Source organism: Planococcus citri, chromosome 5, assembly GCF_950023065.1.
Source record: "Planococcus citri chromosome 5, ihPlaCitr1.1, whole genome shotgun sequence".
Lineage (NCBI taxonomy): Eukaryota > Metazoa > Arthropoda > Insecta > Hemiptera > Pseudococcidae > Planococcus > Planococcus citri.
Window position 1 is genome coordinate 11,609,343 of NC_088681.1, and position 26,763 is coordinate 11,636,105.

At 37.1% G+C, this 26,763-nt stretch overlaps 1 protein-coding gene across 4 annotated transcripts; it reads left to right on the forward strand.

Moving 5' to 3' along the window:
- The first annotated feature begins 826 nt into the window (after positions 1-826).
- On the forward strand, positions 827-26,002 carry LOC135846222 (probable serine/threonine-protein kinase tsuA). 4 transcript variants are annotated; one of them, XM_065365195.1, is made up of 9 exons: positions 9,835-10,659; positions 10,748-11,011; positions 12,763-13,814; positions 13,897-13,983; positions 14,105-14,190; positions 18,725-18,897; positions 19,003-19,370; positions 19,451-19,632; positions 23,471-26,002. In XM_065365195.1, exons 1-9 carry the CDS (start codon positions 10,653-10,655, stop codon positions 23,652-23,654), a joined length of 2,403 nt encoding a protein of 800 aa, XP_065221267.1. In that variant the 5' UTR covers positions 9,835-10,652; the 3' UTR covers positions 23,655-26,002. The 4 variants fall into 4 exon arrangements, with proteins under 4 accessions (XP_065221268.1, XP_065221267.1, XP_065221266.1 ...); XM_065365196.1 differs by lacking the exon at positions 9,835-10,659 and adding an exon at positions 827-981 and having other exon boundaries at positions 18,725-19,370; XM_065365194.1 differs by having other exon boundaries at positions 9,839-10,659; positions 18,725-19,370.
- The last annotated feature ends 761 nt before the right edge of the window (positions 26,003-26,763 follow it).

Consider the following 26,763-nt stretch of genomic DNA (forward strand, 5'->3'; position numbering starts at 1 on the left):
GTGTACAGTGATTTACTCGAGCGTGATTATACAATTCGCTAAATCACTTGAATCATCTGCAGGCTTCGATCATACATATAAGGCTAAAATGACGTCATTAGCTGTCACAAACATAATGCGGTAGATTTTATATTATTCTATGGAAAAAACCGGATCCCTTTCCAGAGATTAAAATGAACCATAATGAGCTTAAGAGCTGGTACTTTCAAATCGACGAGGAAATTCATTCAAACGAGCACCAACGAGTATTATGATAAAATAATACATTACAATGCAATTACGCGTTCATGGGAAAGTGCTTCTGGCTTCTGAAGATTCCATAAGTTATTAAGGCAACGTTGCCAAACCTGCATTACAATACACAATACGTCAAATTCCCTAGCAACAAATTCATGGTAAAATTCAACTCGTGATAATTTGTTAATTTTTTTCACACTGACAATATCACTTCACCTCTTGTGTGACCTCTTTGTTCGCTGACTTATCTTATCGTTTGACACTACCTTGATAATTAATGACATTGAACGACCTCTTAACAAACGTCTAATGTCTAAAAATACCCAATTTATTCTTTATACACGTGTAGGGAAAGGGAAATAGGGTGGGGTATTATTTATCTACGCGGCCGGGTTACTCATTTGAAAAGAATTCAACTTTCGATATCCCCTCTACTTACGTAAACAATCGAATTCAACGTTACTCGTGTAGGTTCGGGTGCTTTCGTGTAACTTCGAACCCCCACTCCTTTATTCCAAGAATTTTACCCAACTTTTTAAATGTATTCGTCAGCAACGGAACGGAAACGCGTTCGTTATTTATTGGTTGACTTAATGACTATGGGATTTGTATTTTTGTTAGTTTTTAGTTTACTTTACTTCGTGTGAGTTGTGTAAATTTTTTAGTTTGTTTTATGAAACGTGATAAGTTAGTAGTGATACTATTGTGAGGATTTGAGTTCATGGAACTCGGGAATTATTATTGGTATGTATGTATATTGATTTGTTATAGGTAGTTTAGTTTAGTCTGATGAGTCGGCGTCATCGTCAGCCATGTTTGTACTTTGAACAGACCAGTTTTACTGTTGATTAGATGATGTAATTCCACGAAAAGTGTTTAATAGGTATACTTAGGTAGGCACTAAGAGTTTCAAACTTGTACTTCAACCTAATTAGAGATTATGTGGAATCGAGTTGAATACATTATAGGAAAGTGAGAGTTCGTGGTGAATGTGACCAGTATGCTTGATGAATTTTGGAATTTGATACCAAACATTATGATAAAAATGGATAAGCTGATGATAAGCGCGTGAATTGAAATCGTCATAAGAAGTATAAAAACGCATTTTATCATCTCTTGTGACTTTTTCAATGTTTTTGTTGGTCTTGAATATTTACAATTGTTTCACTCTTTTCTTTTGTAGCTGTTTATGTATTCTCATCTTTTATTATTATTAGCTTATTTTCTTCTAATTTCATGTTTGCTTCAGTTGAAAATTTTTTTAAATGAATAGTTATTTCAACGTTGGCAGTGGTTAAGGCGAATTCAAAAACGTCCTCAAAGTTGAAATTTTTCGTGGAGGGGAAGAAGGAGGGGGTTATGAAGGTGCAGTTGTGCACCTCTTGATTTTAAAGTACCTGCATACTTTGTAACATTGTAAGTTAATACACATGTACATATAATTAGAGAGTGCACCACTTACTATGTGTCATTTCGTTTTTGTTGTTTTCTTTGGCGCCAAAATGGAATATTATTTCTTTTCTTCGATTCTTCTGTCTCCCCTCAGCCTTTCCCCTCTCAAAGTGTAGTGATGGTCGGGAGAGAGACGCCAGAGACGCGACTCTTCCACTTCTCTCGCCCCTCCCCTCCTCGACAGTGGCTTTCACTATCCCTCCTTGGTCAGATCTTCCCCTCTTAGTGTATTAAAGTTATGGGGGTGGGGGAGGGGGAAGAACGCGACTCTCTCGCTCCTCTCACTCCTCCCCTCCTCACCAGCAGTTCTTAAGGACGTTAATTTTAAATTGTAAATTCCAATTATTCCACTTCTCTCGCCCCTCCCCCTCCTATCGACTCCTCGCCAGTGGTTTTCACTATCCCTCCTCGGTCAGATCTTCCGTTCTTAGTGTATTAAAATTATGGTGATTGGGGGGGGGGAGGAGAACGCGACTCTCCCGCTCCTCTCACTCCTCCCCTCCTCACCAGCAGTTTTCAAGGACGTTAATTTTAAATGGTAAATTCCAATCATTTTTAAAATTCGATCTCTTATGTCAATTTTTGGCAAATATCAAAAATCATCCCTCCCCCTCCCCTCCACGGGCTCCACTATTTTTGTACATGTATTTTTCTGTGAGTTGAAAATACTAAAGAAGGATTAATGATGCAATATTTTGTTTCATGTTATCATTTTTGAAGGCGTTCTGGTTCAAATTTTCAGTATTTTTCAAGTACGACCCTTCATCTTTTCCCCTCCTTTTATCTAAAAAATGTGAAAAGCACGATGGTTGCCATATATTTTTTTTTCATTTTTCAGAACCGATTGCACTGGGAGTCATTTCTCAAAGAATTGATCTCAAATCTCTGATACCAATTTTTGGAAAAAATGAAAAAAATTCCCCTCTTCCCTCTCTGTAGGTAAAAAAAAAAAGAAAATGACATGATGTATTTTATCTTGGTATAATTATATCTTTTGAAGCCCTTTGCCTTTTATTAAATTTTCCAGCATTTTTCTGGCACAACTCTTCTACTACCCCCCCCCCCCCCCAACCAGACCAATCTGAAATGCAAAAAAAACATGAGATATGCCATTCTATATTTTGAAGGGCGTTGTTGGGACTAAACTTCAAGTCATTTTTTGGATAAATCTCAAATTTATGCTGCCCTTTTTTGAACAAAAATATCAAAAGGTTCCCCCTCCCCTTCTTTGTAGGTGTTTCAATTTCAAAAAAAAAATGATGGGAGGGTGAAATTTATGTCATTTTATAAGTATTCGAGTTCAAATTTTCAGTTGTTTTAGTATTTTTCAAATTCAACCCTTCAACTTTGGACGCCCTTTCTCCCCCTCCCTTGTTTTAAAATGTAAAGAACCTCGAGGGATACCATTTTTTGTGTGTTTTAAAAGCGTCGAATTTACACTTCGAGGCAGTTCTCAAACGCATTTCGCCTACTTGCTTGCCCCTTCAAAAAAAAATCAAAAAGTATCCTCCCCTCCGCCCCCCAGGTTTGCAAATATTTCAACTTAGTATTAATTTATAGATTTATACAATAATTACATGACATTTCTTACATTTTCTGGAGGTAGTGAGATTAAATATGTTATCTTCATCAAATGCTACCCTTCTACCACTTCCTCCCCCCTCATTTTGAAAATAAAGGCAGAAAAAGTTGAAGAGGGCTCATGTTTATGTTTTTAGTGAGTGTCACTGAAATTGGAGTTTTTGTAATTTTTCAAATCCAGTTGTATAAGTATAAGTATTTGCCCATTTTGGGAAAAGAAAAAAAAATACCCCCCCCCTTCACCTCTGCAACAATTTAAATTTTGTACTTAAGAAAAGAAAGGAAATGATCCAATGCCTATTTCATGCATCCTTTGAAGAGTGAAGACATTGAGAGCAAATGCGTCAACCTACTTTGAAAAAAAAAAAAAATCAATGTCACCCCCCCCCCCCCATTTCTAAATTCTTAATATATATATATTTTTTCAATACTAAACTAAAGTAACATGTAATTCACTCTATTTCTCACATTTTTGTTTTGAAACAAATTAAGGTAGGATTTTTCAATTTTTTAAAATTACAACCCCTTCCCCCTCGCCATTATTTTTGAATGAAAAATGAATATAAGTAGTTGTTGCGTTTGTGGAGACGTCGAGATCAAATTTCGACTCATTTTTCTCAAATTTGATTTATAAGTAGGTATAATTTTTTAAAACAAAAATTAAAATGACTCCCTTTCGCCAGTGCTTGAATTTTATGGGGGGGGGGGGGGGGACTAGAAAAGAAATTCAAAATCTGACCCAAAGTTTGAACTGAGCACATGAAAAAAAAAACAAAAAAACGTATCAAGTTTACACATTTTTACAATTTTTTCTTCGAAATGATGAAAGGTAATGGTGAATATAAAGGGTCAAATTTGAAAACTGAACCAAACCTTAAACTCAGCACCCCAAAAAACGATATAAAAACCAATGTATCACACGTTTTTACAAATTTTTTTTTCTTAAAAATGAAGGTCATGGGGGAAAGGGGTGGAGGGCGAGAAGGGTCCAATTTTGAAAATTGACCCCAAATTCAGACCCAGCGTTCCAAAAAACATGGAAAATGATGTACTACACAGTTTATTTTATTTCTCAATTTTTTTATTAAAAATATATGGAAGGGGGTGGATTGTGGAAGGTTGGAAGAGTCCAATTAAAAATTGACCCAAAATTCGAACTCAGAGCTCCAAAAAACATATGAAACGATGTATCATAAGTATATTTTACCAATTGTGTTGTTTTTTAAAATGGGAGAAATCATTTTGTGTGTTTTTATGGAGGGGGGTGGGGGTCAAATATTGAAACTGACCCAAAATTTGAACCCATGCGCCCCAAAAATGCAAGAAATGATACGTAACACGCTTTTATAATTATTTGTATATTTTCGGCCTCGCGAGGGCATAGGTTGTTGTCGCTAGAGGTAGTCTCTAGGTAGTAGCTCGGATCATCAAGAGGAGCCAGTCCCCGAGGACAGATGAGAAGGCGAAGACAACACCAGGGGTATTCTGCGCGTCCACGTCGTGCGGGGTGGTAACATGTTGCTGTTCGATGGACTCGGAATCGATAAACATGGCCAAAGCAGAATTCTCCAGTTGGTGGAACGACGGGGAGGAGTGGCAAGCTGAAGGCCAAACCTCTACATAAATACCGGATTACAAACAAGAATGCATAACAGCTGCAGAACACCAACAACTCACTTGTTCCAGCCCCAGGGAAGCTCAAGGGCTTCAGAGTGAGAAGGCGAATACCAGCGCCTAAAAACTGGCACATTCAGCTAAGGGAGCAAACCCCAACAGAAAACCATGGTGGAAGGCAACGGGAAACCAACACCATTATATCTCCCTAGAATTATATGGACATCAATTCAGCAATGGCCCTAAGTCTCCGTCAGGCTGATCCTCATCCGCCAAGGCAGCCGGATAGGGTGCTAAGAATACGCGGAGTTAAAACAAGGTGGAACAACATCAACATCGCAACCTGGAACGTACGAACCTTGTATAAAATTGGACAACTTGCCAATGTAATCAAGGAAGCCAGGAGATTAAAAATCGACGTATTAGGAATAAGCGAGACCCGATGGACTGGAAATGGCAGAAACCGGGTAGATAAGGATTACGAAATGATCTACGCTGGAAAAGACACACACGAACTAGGTGTGGGTATATTAATACATACCAGAATCAGCGATAAAATCAGTGCCATAATTCCAAAATCAGAGAGGATAATATTTGTGAAATTGGAGGTCAAGCCAAAACCAATCGTGATAATCCAAGTTTATGCGCCAACAGCAGAAAGCAGTACAGCAGAAATCAATAACTTCTACAATGACCTAGAAGAAGTAATGAATTGCTCAAAAAACAATGATGTTGTGTTTTTGATGGGAGACTTCAATGCCAAAGTCGGGAATGATCATGGTAGCCAAGTGGCAGGGAAGCACGCACTTGGAGAGCAGAATGAAAGAGGAGAAATGCTCGTAGAGCTCGCAGAAAGACACGATCTAATAATATGCAATACCTGGTTCAAACAACATGCAAGAAGATTATACACATGGGTCAGTCCTGGAGATCGAGCCAGAAACCAGATAGACTACATTCTTGTAAAAAGAAGATTCAAGAACATGGTGAAGAACTGTCATACATATCCTGGTGCTGACTGCAACACTGACCATAAGCTACTGGCTGCAAAATGCCAGATAGTCATGAAGAGCCAGAAGAAGAGCAAAGAACAATACCAACAACTTGACATTGCAAAGATCAAATCAAAGCATGTGCAGAAGAAATTCCAAGAAGAACTGGAAAAACAAAAGGAAGACAAGTTGGAAGAAGAACAAGGTATTGAAGAGAAGTGGCAAGAATGGAAGCGAAAGGTTAAAAAAGCAGCAGAAAAGTCTATTCCACTCAAAGATAAAAGAAAACACAAACCATGGATAACTCAAGAGATACTGGATCTGATGGAAGAACGAAGGAATGCAAACAGACCAAGTAGTGAATACACAGAACTAAATCACAAGATCATGGGAATGTGCAGAATGGCCAAAAATGAATGGTATGAGGAGAAGTGTCGAGAAGTAGAAGAACTGGAGAAAAGACACAACTCTAGAGAAATGCATACCAAAGTGAAGCAGATGATGGCTGCCCATAAGAAAAGGAGAAGTGGAATAGCATACATGCGAAGAAAAGACGGAAAGTATTGTGTTAACAATCAAGAAACAGAAGAGGTCTGGATCAGCTACATACAGGAACTGTATGGAGATGACACACGTCCGGCTCAAATGGAAGTTTCATCCACAGAGGAGGCACCACGAATCGAAATGTGGGAGCTGAGAAATGCGGTGAAGAGAGCCAGAAACCACAAAGCAGTGGGGGAAGATCTCATACCAGTAGACTTGATTAAACATCTAACACCTGAGTACGAAAAAGAACTGCTGAAGATGATAAATGAGATATACGATGAAGGTACACTGCCTAAGGACTTCAAAGCAGTAAATTTTGTACCAATACCGAAGAAAAATAACTCGCAAAAATGCTCTGAATATAGAACCATCGCATTAATGAGCCATGCTCTAAAGCTACTACTATCCATCATAAATGCCAGAATTGAAAAGAAGATAGACGAAAATCTAAGCGAAACACAATATGGCTTTGTAGCAAAAAAAGGGACGAGAGATGCAATTGCCCTGCTGAAAGTGATCATCCAAAGAGCACTGAATGCAAACAGGGAAATTATTGCTTGCTTCGTCGACTATGAAAAAGCATTTGATCGTGTCAACCATGAGAGGATGCTGGAGATCCTGAAGAAATACAATATCGATGACAAAGACCTGCGGATAATCAAGAACTTGTACTGGGAGCAGAGCGCAAATATCAAGTTTGGAACTGAGTACTCGGAGAATAGATGTGGTATAAAGAGAGGCGTGAGACAAGGATGCCCCCTCTCACCTAGGCTGTTCAACGTGTACGCAGAAGAAATAATGAGAGAAGCGCGAATCAAACAAATGGGATTCAAGATCAACGGCAAGAGAATAAATGAAATAAGCTACGCAGACGACAAAGTGATCCTTGCTGAAACAGAAGCGCAGATGCAGAAAATGATCAACCAAATCAACAGTGCTGGATTAAAATATGGAATGAAGATAAATGCAGGCAAGACCAAGGTGATGAGATTTACAAAAGGAGACTTCAAGGAGGTCAAAATCAACATCGGAACTCAAGAAATTGAAAATGTAAATCAGTTCAGATACCTTGGAGCACTGATAAATAATGATGGTAGAGATCATAAAGAAATTAAATCACGGATTGGAATGGCAAAAAGCGCCTTTAACAACCTAGCCAATGTGCTGGGAAATCGAACGATGAGTCTAGCTCTGAGAAAGAGAATTATGCGATGCTACGTATGGACCGTTCTGAAGTATTCCTGTGAAACATGGACCATGAGTGCAGAATGCGAGAAGAAAGTATCTGCTTTTGAGATGTGGTGCTATCGAAGGCTACTACGGATCTCATGGAAGGACTTCATCACCAACCAGGAAGTATTAGCAAGAATAGGAGAGGAGCGGAAAGTCGTAGTAGAAGATATAAAGAACAGAAAGCTAAAGTATCTAGCTCATAAAATACGAGAAAACGGTATTTTCATGCTAGCGGTACAGGGGAAAATTCAAGGAAGAACTACAAGAGGGAGGAAACGATCGGAGATGTTAACAACAAACTCACCGGCCAACTCTCCCTGTAAGACCCTGAAAGAAACTATCAGATACGCTAGAAACCGGCTGATATAGATGGAAGTATACGCTATCTCCTGTAAAGGAGCGCGACTACGACGACGACGTATATTTTCGAGCAAATTTTGATAAGAAAGGGTCAGATTGAAAAACTAAGTCGATATTTCGATTTCCCACCTCAAAAACCATAACAAACGATATATCACACGATGGTATCACTTGTTTCGAATTTTTCTCAAAATTTATACAGTGTGTCCAAAAGAATCAAGTACCTACCTAGAACATAGAATTTTTCAACAAAGACATAACATCTCAGAAAAAGACAACGATTTCAAAATATACTACATCTTCTTGGAATTACATTGTCTCCTTTATCACACAAAAAAAAAATCAAAAAAGAATTCTCAAAAATACGTCAACTAACAGAACTGAAAACCGCGTGCATAAATATTGAAAATCCACTCCGCCGCCGTCTGCTTTGAACAATATAAACTCGTTATCCACACCTACTCCACGTCTCACACAATCTGAATTTCCGCGAAAACGTTCACCATGTGGCCTTAGTATAAAGATAAAGAGTGGGCCACCGCTACCGCCCGCCCGCCGTCACCGTTAATGGTGCCATGGCAAGGCTCCGTGAGACCGAGACCGCCGACGTTTCTTTTCTCCAGACCTTCCAGAGTCCAAAGAGACAAAAACAGACAACTGACAAGTGATACAAGCAAGACAGCCTGTATCCTATCATGTAATGTAAGACAAGTCCATTCGAAAGAATACCAAGGCGAAGAAAAAATTTCTCCTCGTGTCAAATAGCTTCATAAATTTTACTACTTTTCATATTATCATGGTCATTTGGCACCGCCTACATGTAAAAAAAAAAGTAACATCAAAAACCCTTAAAGTACTAACAACCAAAACCTAAACAGGATCAATTTCACAATACCTATAATAATCGATTCCAAAGTATAAAGTTCTATAGGCCTAGGTCTAACCAAAGTATAATGGAAATTAGGTAAAGAAAAAAAAATAAAAAACTAAAAACTAAAAACTACAGATAAGTAGACGATCATCAAAACTCATCGTAAAAACGAAACAACCCCAATAAAAAATGTAAAGAAGAAAAAAAAATAAAAGAAAGTAAAAAACAACTATGCAAATAGTAATGGTATAGGTAAGGCGTAGCATAATCATAAAAAAAAATAATATCATACAAACATAAGTAATAAACAGACAAAGAAGAAGAGAGGAGAGAAATTGGAACGTGAGGAAAAACAGTGAACCCTAAAATATAAAATAATGATCTGATAAAATGTGGAACACCTATCTCGTAAAACTGGTTCAACTGTAAATTTTCTTCGAGACGTTGTAAATTGGCTTTGTACGTACGTTTCACTCCGCCAACTCGTTTTTGTTTATTGTACTGAGAGATAATAAAACGAGGAGTAGGGGTTTTCGTTAGGGTTAACGAGGTCGAAAAAGAGGTAGAGGTAGTAATTTATAGGGGAAAGAGGCAGTTGCGTCATGTCAGTAGGGGAAAACTTCCACCTTGCAGACTGGTTATTTTAGTGCTGGTACACTCGGAGACAAAAGTATAACGTCAACGTAATTCCACAAACTACCCTTATTATAGAATTTAGCGCCTCGAAAATCGTAATTTAAACGTGAAAATTTACACAATCGTATAATTTTCGACGGCGAATCGGTTCGCTGAATAAAAATTTCCAAAAATTTCGCGAAAAAAAGTGAAAAAAGTTGTATATTAAATAGCGATCATTAAATGGCACAGACTGTACAAAGACCTTGGAAATGTGAACGGTACGTGATTATTTCGTCTCTCTCTTTTTTTACTGATATAGGCGTGACGTCATCGTGAACGTTAAATCCGGCCCTCTGATTGGAGGAAATTTTACTTTATCGAATCCGTACTGGATGCTTATCGGAGGTGAGAGGAAAAGGGAGTGTAATTACTCAATCCCCACCAGAAACCTTTCGAAAGAATTTTATTTCTCCCCCATTCGTCAGTTGTACCCTGCCACGTAGTACCAATTGTTATTTCGAGCTAAGCTACGAGTTTTTGCCATGTTTTTGAACCGCAGCAGTTTTTCTTCCTCGCCTCTTCGGTCCTCGAAGCCTCTTATTTTTTTTTTGTTTATGAGTGAAAATCAGCGCGAAAATCGGTTATTCGATTAATAATTTGAATTTTTTAGTTCGTAATAATGATATTGTTCGTCGAACCGGATTTATAATTATTTCGATTGCGACTAGTTAGTGTAGTGTCCTCCTGTTCAGTGTTCGTGTGTATAACGTAGACGTACATTCACACGCACTCTCTCACACATTCAACTCGATGAGTTCAATCGCCGTCGTCTGTTATTGTTATGGTACTATTTAGCGCCAGATCTCGAAACTCGAAGATGATACCATTTACCACGTGATAGAAAGTAATTGAATGAATTTTTTTTCACCGAATTTAATTTCGATTTATGTATTCGATATACGCGAGCTTGTTTCAATCGGTCTTAGTGTTGTTGTGTTACCGAAAAAAACGGCGACTCGATTCATCAATCTCGTAAATGTAAAATGATCGAAATTTTTAAGCCAGTTACTCGTATTTGTCTCTATTCGTATTTATGCCAATCCGAGTACAAATGATCGCCGTTTCAGGATCGTTAATATTGCTTCGATATGACAAGTAATGTGACTTGAAAGTGTATTTTGTGATACTCATTTACTCTACTATCGATGTTTCTAACCCAATTTTTATCGTTTATTTTGTGCAGTTTACCAGTCTCGAGTGAAGGAAGAATGTCAGAATGATGCAGATGTCAGAGCTCTGGCAGCTAAAATAGCGCAATATAGCAATAAGAAGCAGATATCCAACGTACCGATCGAAAACGGTCGAATCGTTCAGAATAATTGCCATAATCGTAGCAGCATATTGTGCTATTTTCCAAAGGTGAACGCCAAAGGTGCCGAAATGGTGTCGACCGAGCCCATTCCTCAGAATAATACGTCTGCTCAGGATGATGGACCCAGTGTGGCCGGTACGATGTTTATTTACATATTCGAGAAGTGTTTTTGCTCAATTTTAGTCCTTATTTTGTCGAGTGTAGCTCAACTAATGATCAGATTTGATACGTAGTCGGTTTCAGTGCTCGTTGATTTCGATTACTTCGAATTGCTCGTCTGGTGAGATGATTATGATCGTTGATCGAATACTTTATGTTCAGGTTCAAAATTACTTCATATTGATAAATTTATTCTCCAATTGTCGAGTGTTTAGCTCAAGTTGTGACCGGTTCTTGAATCGTAGTCTGTTTCATTGCTCGTTGATTTCCATTACTTTGAATTGTTCATCTGGTGAGATAATTCGACTCGATTACGATCGTTGATCGAATACTTTACGTTCACGTTCGAAATTACTTCATTTTGATAAATTTATTCTCCAATTGTTGACTGTTTAGCTCAACTAGTGATCGGTTTTAGAATCGTAGTCGGTTTCATTGCTCGTCGATTTCGATTACTTCGAATTGCTCATCTGGTGAGATAATTCGACTCAATTATGATCGTTGATCGAATACTTTATGTTCAAGTTCAAAATTACTTCATTCTGCTAAATTTATTCCCTAATTGTCGAGTGTTTGGCTCAACTTGTGACCGGTTTTCGAATCGCAGTCGGTTTCATTGTTCGTTGATTTCGATTACTTCGAATTGTTCGTATAATGAGATTATTCAACTCGATTATGATCGTTGATCGAATATTTCATGTTTATGTTCAAAATTATTTCATTTTGGTGATATTTTGATCGAAGTAAATTAAAGTTTCATGATGTTTCGATCTTCGTACGATCAAAGTATCAGATTCGCTCCAAAGTAACTAAAAATCTTACCGGTTTTTCACGTTAGAGATCTTCATCGTATTGTGTCTTCTTTTTTGATGCTCACTACTGATTACTCGACGTAATTTTAATCTATTTGTTAATAATTTTCAGTTATTAAAGTTGAACTTGAAACTTTTCACAAAATTTTCGATCACTATTGTCTTCAGTTTATGGCATTTTTAGTTACGCGGTAAAAGTCAGGTTGGTAACATGTGATGCGTTTATTTTGCTGAACACGCAGTTTTGCCAACCTAACTTTATGTACACAAAATGTCATAGAAACTTGAACGAAATTTTGGAAGATTCAGTTTTTATGTCGTTGTAATAATTGAATTTGTTTTAATTATTAATTATTTGGTTTCAAACTGTTCTTGTGTGTTAAATTTACGTCAATTTGATCGATACGTGATAACTGAACCCTTTTCGTCTCATCTTGTGTGTTTCTAAAAGTTCGGTTGAATGTCGTTATAATAATTCTGATCTTATTCATTTCAAAAAATGTTTTCTAATGATTGATGCTTGATTATTTGATTTCAATCACTTATTATATTGTTCCTACTTGTTGAATAGACGTTAAATTGATCGAACGTGATAATGAAACCCTTCTAAACAGTCATTAATTCATCTCGAGTGTTTCTTTTCACTTTGATCTTGATTTCAGTTCGGTTTTCCATTACTACGATTATCATTATTATTTGTTTCGATTACTCTATTTTTAGAAAATAATTAGCATTACTTGAAATTATTGATAACATTCGCTCAAAGTATTAATCTAAATCATCCAACTCGACCTCAATTAAAGCTCAAATCACTCAGTTGATTTCATAATCCAGACCATCTGCTCGTTACTCTTACTCTTGGATGGATTTTGAAACCGTATTTCTAATAACGAATCTCTGTGTATCTGTTCGTAGGTAAATTCTGCTGGACCGTCGTCGGTAAATCTATCGTACCTGTGATCACGAAAGTAGACGGAACGAAATACGTATCGGTTCGTATCGCCGAATCCAAAGTACTGAGTCATTTTTTCCAGCGTTTAAATACCGAAGTGTTCAACTGCGTTAGCGTGAAGAGTTTCAGCATAACGGAAGCGGAAACTCGACTGCTGAACGAGATCAACACCAAGCACAGCGACTGTTTCTTCGGCAAAGAGCCGTTCAACATCGACTCGGATTTTATAGTAAAACTAGACGACTTAGTAGAATTTCATAACTTTATGGAAACGTGCTTTAACAAGTTGACTCATTTGCCGTCCAAAGGCCCCAGCAAATGTGGTTTCGTGCGCATCAACGACGACTCGGTGGTGCCTTACGCCGTTAAAAATGGTCAGCAATACGTGCCTTTGTTTTATTTCGAAGGCGAAACGGAGAGTTTGAAGACTAAGGCTATAAATCTAGAAAACTGGGATCTAGCGTACTTGAAGTTCTGTTGCAAAGTGCAAGGAATCAAGAACGAACTGTTTGCCAGCGAACAATGCCAGGTTACGTCACTGGAGGACGTCAAGTCGTATTTTCCCGAAGGTACGAAATTCGACGAGTACTGGCCGACCAAACTGCTAGATATGCAGACTCCGGCTCGCAGCGACGTCAACGGCAATCACTCGTGGGTGCAGACGCCTCACGTCGAGAATGCAAACGTCGCTCCTCAATCGACAGTTCCTAATAACCATTCAATGGTGAATAAAGCGCCGCAGCAGCAACAGCAACAACAGCAGCAGCAACAGCAGATGTCAGCGTTACAGAAACAACTTCACTCCAATAACCAAAGGGTTAATTCTACGGCTGTGATGAATAACGGTACCACTAGCATGACCATGTATCCGGCTACCGCAACTACTTGGCAGCAGATCGGCCCGAATTCGAATACAGTCATCTCGCAACCATACCAGGTTCAACCGCAAACCACTCAAGTTTATCATCAGTCCAGAGTGGTACAAAAACAACCGTCGACTGGCAATATTCATACGGTAAGATTGTCGGTTGAAAATCCCATATGGGATGGTTATCGTTATCTATTCAGTATTATGATCTTCGTATGTGTGTTTATAGATGAACGCCAATCCTACAGTTGTGATGACTTCGAGAAGTTACCCCGGTGGCCAGCAACCGAGGCCGCACGTTCAGGCTTATTACTCAGTAAGTTTAAACCTTGAAGCGATGAGATTCGTATCATTTCTTTTGTAATTTCACTCGTCGCATGATTCGTGAACCTGAGCACGACTCGAGTATTAACGCACATCGTGATCTTTCATTACAGAATTCAAATAGCGTTCCTACAGGTACTGTCTCTTCGCAGCAGCAGCCTCCGCCACTAGTCAGAGTTACTACCGCTAATTCTGTACCGTAAGTAGATGTTTATCTCGTTGAAAATCGCATTTGTCCAGGACTACGATGTACAGAGGTCGTATTAGGAACGAGACGACGCTTTTGAAAAGATTAGGAATTTCCCCCAAAATTGATACGAATTGTGAAATATTATTTTCTTGCCAATCAATACACTTCTGGTCAAATTAATGTATTCGGATTTAAAATTTGCACCAACGTAGCTGTGATTTTAGCGTCATTTATGAATTTGCAAGACGAAAAGGGGCCAAAAAATGAATTTTGGCAACGTTTCAAAAGTATTTCGGTAGAAAAATCGAACAAGACCCGGCTCAAGTGCCAGTTACCTTCGCTATTCTTTTATACAGGGAATTTTGTTCGAAACTGCACATCGTGAATATTGTTGGCCAAAAGCCCAGCTCAAAAGAAAAAGGTTTAATTTGAAATTTTAATTTCGAGGTTTACGAGGATTTTAATTTTTCTTTCGTGGTAGGCGGGTGACTCGAAATAAGGGTGTAATTTCCATTCAAAATGAACAGATGAGAAGTTGAAACGAAGTATTTTCGAAATATACGTTTTTAAGAACGTGTTCTGTTTAAATTGAAGTCTAAAAATTTCCTAATCTGGTGTTTCTAAACATTCGTGTAGCAATTTAGAAAATTTTGCAATTTTTCCATCCCCTCCCTCCATTCATCAATTCTTCTCACGACCATTCCCTCACCCCTCATTTCTAACAAAAAATTTCATTTTTGGGCAAGGTCGAAAACGTCTAGAAAGTATTGAAAATTTAGTCTTTTTAGGGCCGTCTCTCCCCTCCTCTCCATCCCCTTCTCGAGGAAATTTCTAGTCCACGAATATTCTAAAATCATGAGCACAAATTGTGGAACCTTTTTTTCAATGTACAAAATTTTTAGACGACGACGAAAATTTTACGAATTAGAATTCTGGGCTTTACCCCCTCTCCCCCCCTCGCTTCTTTTTTGAGAAAATAATACTCGTAGATCGTAGAGCTGATAGGATCTGAAAATCGCGAGTGGAAGTTTCGAAAACAAAGTTTTAACAATTTTTGAAATATGAAATTTTGCGACGTAGGTCTTTGTGGGTGACTATTTTGGATTTCGGGGTTCAAATAGTTCGCAACAGAGGGCAGTGCGATCGCACAGGTGAGGGAACAAAGAAATAACGTCGCGATGTTACGTGGCCAAAAAATGATTTTTTATGCAAATAAAGTCGTCGACATCTGTGTTTTAATTTTTTGTCAAATTCTCATTCCGAATCGATGTTTTTTCAACTTTTTGTGTTTTTTGTTCGGGTTTCTATGACGTATTTCGTTTGTTGTTCTGTTAAAATATTTGCAATGAAAAAAATTGTCTACGTGACGTTCGGCGAGAAGCTCGTCATTGTCATTATTCTTTCCATTAAAATGGCATTAGGTATTTCCATGAAATTAAATGAAATCAAATTGAAAAGACTCGCGCGACACGAATTCTTTTCTTCCTTTTTCTTTGTCGAGGTACGAGAAAGTGATGAAACGTGGGTGGGGAGGGAGGGGGAGAGAAGGGAGATTCGAATGATCGTGGATTTTTTGAGGAGAAGGCAGGACGGCAATAAGGTCATACAAATTTTAGATATGCTGAAAAATTCTAACAAATTTTATTTAAAATTTATTTTCCCGCCAAATTTTTCTCTAAAAGAAATGGTTTTGTTTTACTATGCGTTGAAAGTGGCAACACTGATTTCGATGGCTGGCTAAAAACATTCTAAATTTCATGAGTGAATGAGGGGGGGGGGGCGTATGGAGCTCAAAGCCTGAAGAATGTTCTCCCACCTTGAGAGTGCTTTAAAGAAGACTCCGGAAAATATTCCGAAATGTTTAAACTAAACAAAAATTCTCTATTTTGAGAAACCTTGATTTATCCAGGTTGTCTCACAAGCCCAAGAAGTCCTGCAAGTGGTGAAAAAATCCTGCATTTGGCTCAAAAGCTCCATGTTTCTTATTGAAAATTTATTTTTTCTCAATTTCTTGAATTATAGAGTTCGAAAAACTCTGAATTGTCGTTCTGAGGTTTTCGCCAGCGGTGCCAAATTTCCATGAGAGGGGGGGGGGTCATGCTTGAGCTGTATGAACTGAGTGTCCATTCTTTAGGATACCTGGAAAACAGGGGGAAGTCGAGGAATTTCAGCCGTCTGGAAAAGTCATGGTAATGTCAGGGAAGTTTGAAATTAGCCCTTCAAGATCAGAAAATTTCATTTAGTTTATTAATCAATCAATAATTATGTGAATTTTGTATGAATTTCGGTTTTTCTCCTACATTTCTAGAAAAAAATTCCATGTTCTGCCAAAATCACCAAAAAAAAAGAGTAAAGGTTACTTTGCCGAAAATTTTCAAATATGTAGTCCAATTTTTGCGTTAACGTTCAATTTTTTTTTTAAACTGTCAAAAGTTGTAATTTTTGTCCAAAAAAAAAGATCTTGTCTTCCAAAATTGCCGAAAAGATCAGTTTTGTGTCAGAATTGTCAGAAAGGTCCTTTTTCTGCCAGAAGCCCGAGTTTCTACCAAAATGCTGTAAAAAGTTCTGTTTTTTGTCAAAAAAGTCAAGAAGTCCTAGTTTTCTCCAAAACTGTTGAAAAGTTTCATTTTTTGCATAAATTGACAGAAAGTCCCCTCTTTGTGAAAATAGTGAGACAGTCTTATTTTTTGTCAAAAAGACCGAGAAGTCATATTTTTCAACAAAATTGTGACAAAGTCCTATTTAATGGCCGAAGTTGTTGAAAAGGTCTTAATTTTTCCTGAACTGTCCAAAAGATTGGTTATTTTGCCTAAATTGTAAAAAAGTCCTAATTTTGGCCAAAATTGTCAAAGAGTCTTACTTTTTGTCATAATTACCAAAAAGTCCTGTTTTTCTGTCAGAATTGTCAAAAAGTTCTGTTTTTTACCAAAATTGTCAGAGATGTCCTAATTTTTTTCAAAATTGTCAAAAAGTCTTATTTTTTTGTCATGATTGCCTTTAAGTCCTGTTTTTTGTCAAAAAGTCCCATTTTTTTGCCAAAATTATTAAAAATGCCACAATTCTTGGAAAGGTCCTATTTTTTATCTAAACTGCTGAAAAGTTTTGTTTTTTTGCCTTAAATGTGAAAAAGTCCTAAAGTAATATTTTTTGTCACAATTGCCCAAAAGTCCTGGTTTTTTTTTGTCAAAATTGTCAAAAAGTCCTGTTTTTGGCCAAAATTCTCAAAAATGTCCTATTTTTTCAATCTGTCAAAAAGTTCATTTCTGTTGCCTAAATTGTAAAAAAGTCCTAATTTTTTGTCAAAATTGTCACAGAGTGTTGTTTTTTGTCACAGTTGCCTAAAAGTCCTCTTTTTTTGTCAAAATTGTCAAAAAGTTCTGTTTTTTACCAAAACTGTCAGAGATGTCCTAATTTTTTTCAAATTGCCATAAAGTCCTGTTTTTTGTCAAATTTGTCAAAAAGTCCTATTTTTTTGCCAAAATCATTAAAAATGTCACAATTCTTTGAAAGGTCCTAATTTTTTCTAAATTGTAGAAAAGTTTTGTTTTTTTGCCTGAAATGTGAAAAAGTCCTAATTTTTCTTATAATTGTCAGACTCACAGAGTAATATTTTTTGTCACAATTGCCCAAAAGTCCTGTTTTTTTTGTCAAAATTGTCAAAAAATCCTGCTTTTGGCCAAAGTTTTGTTTTTTGCCTAAATTGTGAAAAAGTCCTAATTTTTGTCAAAATTGTCACAGAGTGTTATTTTTTGTCATAGTGGCCAGAAGTCCAGTTTTTTTGTCAAAATCGTCAGAAAGTCCTGTTTTTTTTTTGTCAAATTTGTTAAAAAGTCCAGTTTTTGGCCAAAATTCTCAAAAATGTCAAAATTCTTGAAAAGGTCCTAATTTTTTCCAACTTGTCAAGAAGTTTTGTTTTTTTACCTAAATTGTGAAAAAGTCCTAATTTTTGTCAATATTGGCACAGAGTCTCATTTCTGTCTCAATTTGCCAAAAAGTCCTGTTTTTTTGTCAAAATTGTCAAAAATTCTGTTTTTATTTCAAAATTGTCAAAAAGTCCTGTTTTTGGCCAAAATTGTCAAAAAGTCCTGGTTTTTTGCCAAAATTATGAAAAAGTTCCAATTTTTCCATAATTGTCAGAATTTGAGTGGACTTCTTGTTTTTTTGCCTATTGTGAAAAAGTCCTGTTTTTTTTCAAAAATTGTCCACTTCTCAAAATTGTCAAACGGTTCTATTTCTTATCAAAGTTGCCATAAGTAATGTTTTTTTCCAAGATTGATTTTTTTTTCTTTTTAGTTCTTTTGTAAAAAAATAATGGAAATATTGTGACTCTCAAAAATAATCCTATAGTTACATCTCCGCCAAATTGACCCCCCCGCCGTTATTTGAGTGTAGATATTTAAATTCCTGTTTTTTGTCTCTTTTTTCGGCATTTCTTAATTTCGAAAGCCTTCAATTTCATTCTATCGATGTCTCTGCTTACTCCGCTTACTTCAATATGAACTAAACACACGCTCACCATTCCGTTCGTATTTATATTTTACAGAAACACGTACACAGCGGCGGTTTCCGGCGGCCAGAACGACACGTACGCGCACGTATTCCAAGGCAGCACCTCGTTACCGGCCATCTACCAGGGAATGCCGAGCAGTGGGAGCGTTTCGGCTCACGGTTTAGGAGCCAACAAGAATCTGCGAAACACGGGCGCCGTACACGGAGGTAATCAGTCCGCGTCGATTGTTCAAAATAACGCGAGATATCCGCCGGCTTTGACGCCAATCGCGACCACCGGAGTGGTGTCAAATAACTGTATGCCCGGTTCAGGTAATCAGACAACGGTACAGCAGCAGCAGCAGCAACAGCAGCAACAACAACAACAGCAACAGCAGCAGCAGCAGCAACAACAGCAACAACAACAGCAGCAGCAGCAAGCAGCGATGATGAACTCGCGGAATCATCATCGAGCTCCGGCGGCTATAGCACAGAATTACGTTCAACAAAACGGTGGAGAAATCATCGATCTTTCGTCACCTCCGCATTCGCCTCAGAGTACGACGAACAGCGTTAAAAGATCGTCGGCCGTTACGAATAGCGTCAACGATTACAGACCGGTGAATTTCAACTTTCCTCCTTTGGTGCTGATCGACGACGTACCCGCTCATCAGTTGAAAAGCATTAATCCTCCGTTTAAAGTGAGTTGAACGAGATTGCACAACATTTGATGAACGTTGAAAAGGAACGATAATTTCTAAAAATGTATTAAATTTTTCAGGCTAGAACTATTTCGTTTAAAGAGAAAACTATTTTGGCGATGAATTTGAAGCCGTTCGATTACGAAAATTACGTATTAACGTTGCCGGATGTAATTAACAATTATTTCCCCAGATCTGATGTCACTAGGATACGACATGTTTTACAAAACATGTTCAAAATAACGCTGTATAAAGGCAACGTGTACGTATTTTTATTTATTTTTTGTTGGATTTATTTAGATCTCCTAGTAGCTCGCATCTTGATCTCCTTACCGCCATAATCATGTATTTCCTTAGAGCATTGGCGGGCGGTAGTGATTTTTCCACCTTTGTGGTTGAAAATCTATTAAAATAACTTTTTTTTTCCTTTTCTAATTTAAAAAAACTCAATTTTTTAAAATGATTTTTATAGCATATGGCATCATTGTTACTCGATGTCGCAACTATGCAATTCAGACATATTCAATTCGGATACCGGGTACCTGAATTATTAGTAAATCACACCTATCTACGTATTTATTCTGTCTTTTTTTGTGTCCTCTCTTGATGTTTTTTTTTTTTTTTTTTGGGAGCTACTCGTAATTTCTGGGATTTGATATTTCAACGAACAAATACTTTCTACTTTGAGCTTTCGAGGGACTCGGAGTAAAGATATAATTATTCTGATTTTTTGCAAGTTCAATTGTTTCGAATTGAACGAAAAAGTGGTGGGAATGGGATCTGTGACTCTTTTGCTCGATGTCTGAGAATCCGTTTCTACGAACCGAAAATTATTATCTTTGCTTCGAGTCATTTGCATTCTACTATTTCTCTTTTCTATGTTTTTTTCTTTGATATGGAAATTTTTGAATATTTTCGCTGCTTCTCGGAACGAGTTTTTTTTTTCATGTTGGTTATTTATTGGATTTTTTATGTATTTATTCAACGTCAATTTTTTTTCTTCAATGTTTTATTTATTAGAATGGGCTCTTTTTTCTTGGGATTTAATTCCAGTACCCATTCGATGGGTCGATGGGGTTTATCGTTCGTGTCGCTTTCAGTGTTTTTTTGTTTTTGTTTTTTTTTTTTTTTTAACTGGGCAGCCATTTTTTCTTGGAATGTCCGATGTTATTTGAAATGATATAGTTCGATCTGCTTCGAGAAAGATCCGAAAAGACCATTATTATCTTGTCTCTTTCTATGGAAATATGTACTGCATTCTTTGTTTTACTCTTATCGTTAATAATTCATTTGTTTGATCTAATTTTGGTCGAAAAATATCGGACGATTCGTTTTTTTCTGAATTACAAAACGAATCGTTCGCGAACGACTGATCCGATTTACGCTTTTTTCATACCTCCCAACCCTTCCCCTCCCTCTAAAATGCTTGAACATTATTTCTCACGATTCGAAATTAGGATCGTTGACAATTGAGTTGATTCGCGATTCGAATCGTTCACGAACGATTTTTGTCTCTTTTATCATAGGTACTTTAAGAATCTGTGTTTGGAAAATTTATCACGTGTAAATTATCAAATCGATGAATTTTTTGAGATCCAAATAGAGCATCGATTCGATTGTTGAGTGTTCTTTGAAGGAATTTGGTTGTTCGTTACTGAATGAATCAATCTATGAAGCGAATCATTCGCGAATGACCGAAAGATGTAATATGTCAGTTTGTTTGTTATGGAAAAAAGTTGAATGAGATGACTTGTTGCCTGTTGGCGAATAATGATTGTATCTTCTGCAATCGACTCGATTTATCGAAGAATCGTTCGCGAACGATTCATCATTTTTAGCCCTAGTACGATTGATCAATGTTCCAATGATTCTGTTCTGATTTAGATTTGAATTTTGATGAGAATTTCTGTGATACTGTCGTTCGCGAACGATTCAAATCGATTTCCGTGGCGAATCGTTGATTCGTTCATGAACGTTATTATCGTTCTGCGTTGAATGGTTTTTTTAATGAATCATTCGCGAACTATTCGACATTTTGTTGCTTTTTTCTCCCCCTCCCCTCCCCTCCCCTCCACTCCCACTTCGGACTAACCGTTGCTAGGACGATTTAATATTATGATGATTTCTTGAACTTCGTTCGCGAACGATTTGTGAATCAGTTTTTGATTTTGTTGTGAATCATCGATTCGTTCATCAACAATTCGACTCGGTGTTTGGACACAAATCGTGTACATATTCGTTCGCGAACGATTTTATTCAATTTTTGTCGAGAATCGTCGATTCGTTCGCGAACGATTCAGTTTTATTAGCTGGTTTGACCGGAATTATTCTTCATGTTTTTCACTGCGAGCAATCGATCTTTCAGCGAATCGCTCGCGAACGATATCGATAGATGATTTTTTCAACGATGTCGTTCGCGAACGATTCTAACCAACTTCTTGAGCATCGAAATATTTGTGACGATGACTTGAATTGAATGTTGCTGATCTGGCGCGTGATTCGTCATCTCTTTGCTATTGCTGGAGTTGATGTATTTTATTTTTCAATGAATCGTTCGTGAACGATTTGAATCATTTTTTTGTTGATCGTCGTTTCGTTCGCGAACGATTCGAGTCATAGTTCATTGTAAATCATTGATTCGTTCGCGAACGATTCGAGTCATAGTTTATTGTAAATCATCGATTCGTTCGCGAACGATTCGAGTCATAGTTGATTGTAAATCATTGATTCGTTCGCGAACGATTCGAGTCATAGTTCATTTTAAATCATCGATTCGTTCGCGAACGATTCGAGTCATAGTTTATTGTGAATCGTCAATTTGTTCGCGAACGATTCGAGTCATATTTTATTGTAAATCATTGATTCGTTCGCGAACGATTCGAGTCATAGTTTATTGTGAATCGTCGATTTGTTTGCGAATGATTCGAGTCATAGTTCAGTGTAAATCGTCGATTCGTTCACAAACAATTTGAATCAATTTTCGTCTTGAATCGTTGATTCGTTCGCGAACGATTCACAATTATTTGCGATTAATTCTGCACCGTTCACTGCAAAAAATCAATTCTTCAGTGAAAAATTCAAATCGTTCTGCTCGTCCCACACCCCCCCCCCCTCCCACCCCTTCATCGGTACTGATTCGCGATGATCGATGAACTCTTTGATCAGAATCATTCGTGAACGATTTTCAATCAATAATTATTGTTCTCAATCCGGATTCGTTTGTGATGATTCACAATATTCTGCTAAGCGAACGTGTGATCGTCATAAATTTTTACAGTCAGTAATAGATTTTTCAGCGAGTCGTTCGCGAACGATCTGATATTTTTAGCTATTTTCTCTTCTCGTCCTGAGCAATTGGTACTCATTGAAATAATTCTCACTCGAGTTAATGATAAGCTCACAAACCTTGTCGTTCGTGAACGATTCACTACTTCGATAAATTAATTCACGAGTAAATCGTTCGCGAACGATTTCAATTATTTTCCATTCTGAAACTTTGATTCATCTGAATCGATTCCTTACAATTAACTGATCTGATGTGTGGTTAGTCATCTTTTTACAGTAGTTAATCGAATCTCCTGTGAATCGTTCGCGAACGATTTGATATTTTCAGCTCTCTTCTCTTCATTTGATTAATTTATATTCTAATGATTGTATTCTTGTAATCTTGATTGAATGATCATTTCGTGAATCATACCGTTCGCGAATGATTTGAATCTTATTTCAATCACGAATCGTCAATTCGTTCGCGAACGATTTGCCTCAATGTGTTTGTGTCACTCGATTCCTTGGCGAGTCGTTCCTGAACGATCACTTTACTCAGTATTTCAGTGCAAAAGATAGTTTCATTTGTGAATCTTTTTTTTTTTTTTTTTTTTTTGAATGGTGGGAAATATCGTTCATTTTGTATAAAATACTGCTTTCTATTCGGTTATCTTCGTGTTCTGATGCTGTAATTTTCTGTTTTCCATTCTGGGTTTCTCCAAATCTGTTCTCACCTATTATGCTTCGTTTTAGTCTGCGTTTTTTTGTTCTATTTCGGATTAATTTTATTCCCTCACACCGAACTAACGTTGTTATCTCTTCTTTATGCATTACAGACAACAAATGCAGCTGTTGCAAAGCCACCATAAGAATAAAATGTCCAACGAAGAAGTGCCGCTGATCGAGCTGAAAGATCTAGAAAACTACTACGCTCAACTCGTCTACCTGGAATCGACGATGAACTCGCAAGACCGCGATAACAGTATAGAACGCGAATCCAAACGCCAAAAGATCAGCTAGGACAGGTCTGTGGCCAGTTATTCGACGGACTGGCCATTCAATATTGGAGTTTCTCCGATTGTAGGCCAGCACCCAAAACCCTCCTCCACCTCTATCATTCACAACATCCCTCTGAAGACGGAATTACATTCGCCGCAGCAGCAGCAGCAGCAATGCTACGGGCAGCCAACCAACGAGTATCATTACAACGGCGTGAGCAGCAGCGGCGGCGGCTGCTACGATAATCATTGTAGCAGTATCGCCAATGGACGCAGCAGCAGGTCCAGCTGCGGCGCTGCAGATTACTGTACGTCGCCTCAGTATCCGTCTTACTTTACCTACGATCTAAATTGCAACAATAGCAGTTCGAACGACTGGTTGAATGCTGGCTGCAGTAAATACGTCAGGGGCGAGATAACCCCTAACAATTCATCGGCACCTTGGGCTTCGCGGAATCATCCTTTGCTAATGCATCAGGCGACCGTAGTGGAAGCCGCCTGGTCGTACTCCGGTTATAATTATTGGTAGGAAAATCCATCACTATATTTATGTAAATTCGTATCCCGTTTAATGACGTATATTACGTCTCTTTTTTTTACCCCCCCCCCCCCCCTCCACCCCTTAATTGTTCCTTTTTTCCTTCGAGATTAACGTGTAAGATCTGCGTATTTATTAGTACGACGAATTTTATGGCGAAATTTTCTCCATCTTTGCGGACGTTTGTCTGGGTTTTTAATTTATTACTCGTATTTAAAACGTGAACGGTTTTTTCTGACGAAATGGCCGGATCAATGACTTGTGCTTTCAATTTTGCGTGTAATTGTTCAGAGTTACCGTGCAAGAATTTCAGGTTTCTTTTTGTTCATACTTCGGCTCCATCTTGTCGTGTATTTATTTGTTTGTGTAGGTTTTAAAATGCACGAAGTATATATGATTTTATTGCAATATTTTGAAGTATCTTGTGTCCTTTTTTTTTTGGTTGTTTTTTTTTTGGCCTTCTCCAAAAATTCGGGAGAAAGGTGGAGAATTTTTTACGTTTGTCTAGACTGTGTGACAAATATCAATTTAATAAAATGCATTTCGATCTTTTCGGATCACCCCCTTCCCCTCCCCCTTCCCTCTTGTCCATTTTTGTCGTACCAAAAATAGACCTTTTTTAAAATAATATTTAGATAATTGGAAGACGACGACAATCATATTTAACACGTGGAAAAGTACTTTGAAAAATGCACGTGTCTTCTTTGGTACACCCTGTTCCCACCTCTACTTGTCCTGCCTAACCCCGTGTTATGTAAATAATGTTTAATACCCCCCCCCCCCCTTTCGAAAATAATATGTATTTATGTAGATAGGGTTTTATTTTAAGCGTGTGTATATAAATTTCGTTGTATAATACGTATGTCGATACTATAGCGTCTCCCCTCGTCCCCCTCGTTTTATGGCCCCAATTTTTTTTCTTTTTTTTTTACTTTCGTATTCGCGTAAATTATTATTTTTTTATTATTATTATTTTCTTGCGTGTTATACTATTTTTCTAAACATGATTTTTTTTCTCATTTTGTATTTTTACGATAATTTATTATTCTCTCTTCTCGATTTACTTGCAACTTGAACGAAGAAAGTCTCGGTTACGAAGCGTTTGTTGAGTTTTTTTTGTTTTGTGGTGTTTTCTTTTTTTTTCATTTCTTATACACTATTTTTTTCTCTTTGGTTATTTTACTATATCGAAAATTTCATAGTACGTAATGTCCGTTGTACCTGAGACTATTGATGAGAAAAAAAGAAAAAATTTGCGAAATTGACGTAGGAAGATACCATATATTTAGTGTTCTGTTTTAAATTCTTGATTTATTAGGTATTCTTGCGTGGTAGTAGAAAAATAATACGTGATGAAACGTACCTCCTACGGAATTTTTTTTTTTTTTATTTTTTTACGAGAAACTAGGTTTACAAAATATATGTAAACAAATTACGAGTATCTGTCGTTTTTTTTTTTTTTTAGATTATTATTTTCGTGCTGTTTATATAGACTCTTGTAATTTTGTTACGTTTGATTTAGGTACTACCTATTTACTTGTTGGATCTTTTTTTCTTTTTTTACGTCTCGGATATAATGTGTATGCCAATTTTCCCCCATCCCCCATTCCCATCCCAGTGACGTGTTATTATGACTACATATTAATATGTTTGTCATGTATTTAGATGATGATGTTGGCTTTTGGACGTTACCGGTTTCGTTATTAAAGCTGGATGGATATTATCTCGTTAGCGAATGTAATTATGTAATTAAGAAGTTCGCCAACGAGCTGTTTGATTTAAAATAACAATGTATTGCATTTTGATGAATAAACATTGCTCTTGATTTTTAATATTTTGTATTTTTTCGTTTTTTTTTCTTGTTCGATTTGGAATGTTGGGATCGGTGTAATGTAAATTATCAGGGTACCTTTTTCTCCTGTGATCAGATGAAATAATGATCGAAGCTGATGGAAAGAAAATGATTGGATCGGGAAAGGATGTTGAGGAGCGAGCACCCCCTCCCCGGCTAATTTCAAGCTCAAGAAACTATATACGGAGCGTTGAACAAAATTAAAATCAATTGAAAAATCGTAGTAAAGATTTTACTGCAAGTAAATCATAAAGTTTTTAAAAAATTGATCAGACGTCAGATAGTAATTTTTTGAAAGTTTGTACATTTTACATAACAAACCCAATTTCTCAAGATGTTCCATTAATTTACCAAAAATGATTAGTAACCAATGAAAAAGTACCAAAAATTACTAAATAATACGCGTAATTTACTAAAACACTACCTCTATAAATTATGAAAAAAAAGTTACCTGCCTGGAAAATGGAAATTGTGAAAAAAACTAACCTAAGGGCTGAAATATGAGTAAAAAATTTACATGAAATTTTCCTAACGTTTCTTGTAATTTGGAAGAAATTATCGCCAAATTGGTCGTCATTTACCAAAAATTAGTTATTGTGGGCTGGAATTTGTCAAGATTTATAATGCCATTAAGATCAACTTCTCATTTCAACACAAAAATTATTGTTTTTGCTCCAAATCACCTGAATTTGCCAAATTGCCAGTCACTAGAATTTACCAAAATATCTGTTAATCACCACA

Excerpts from the sequence above, each read along its gene's own strand:
- LOC135846222 (XM_065365194.1), top strand. Across the intron at positions 14,191-18,724 it reads ACTACCGCTAATTCTGTACC|AAACACGTACACAGCGGCGG; the intron begins GTAAGTAGATGT and ends TATATTTTACAG. Across the intron at positions 19,633-23,470 it reads ACGCTGTATAAAGGCAACGT|ACAACAAATGCAGCTGTTGC; the intron begins GTACGTATTTTT and ends TATGCATTACAG.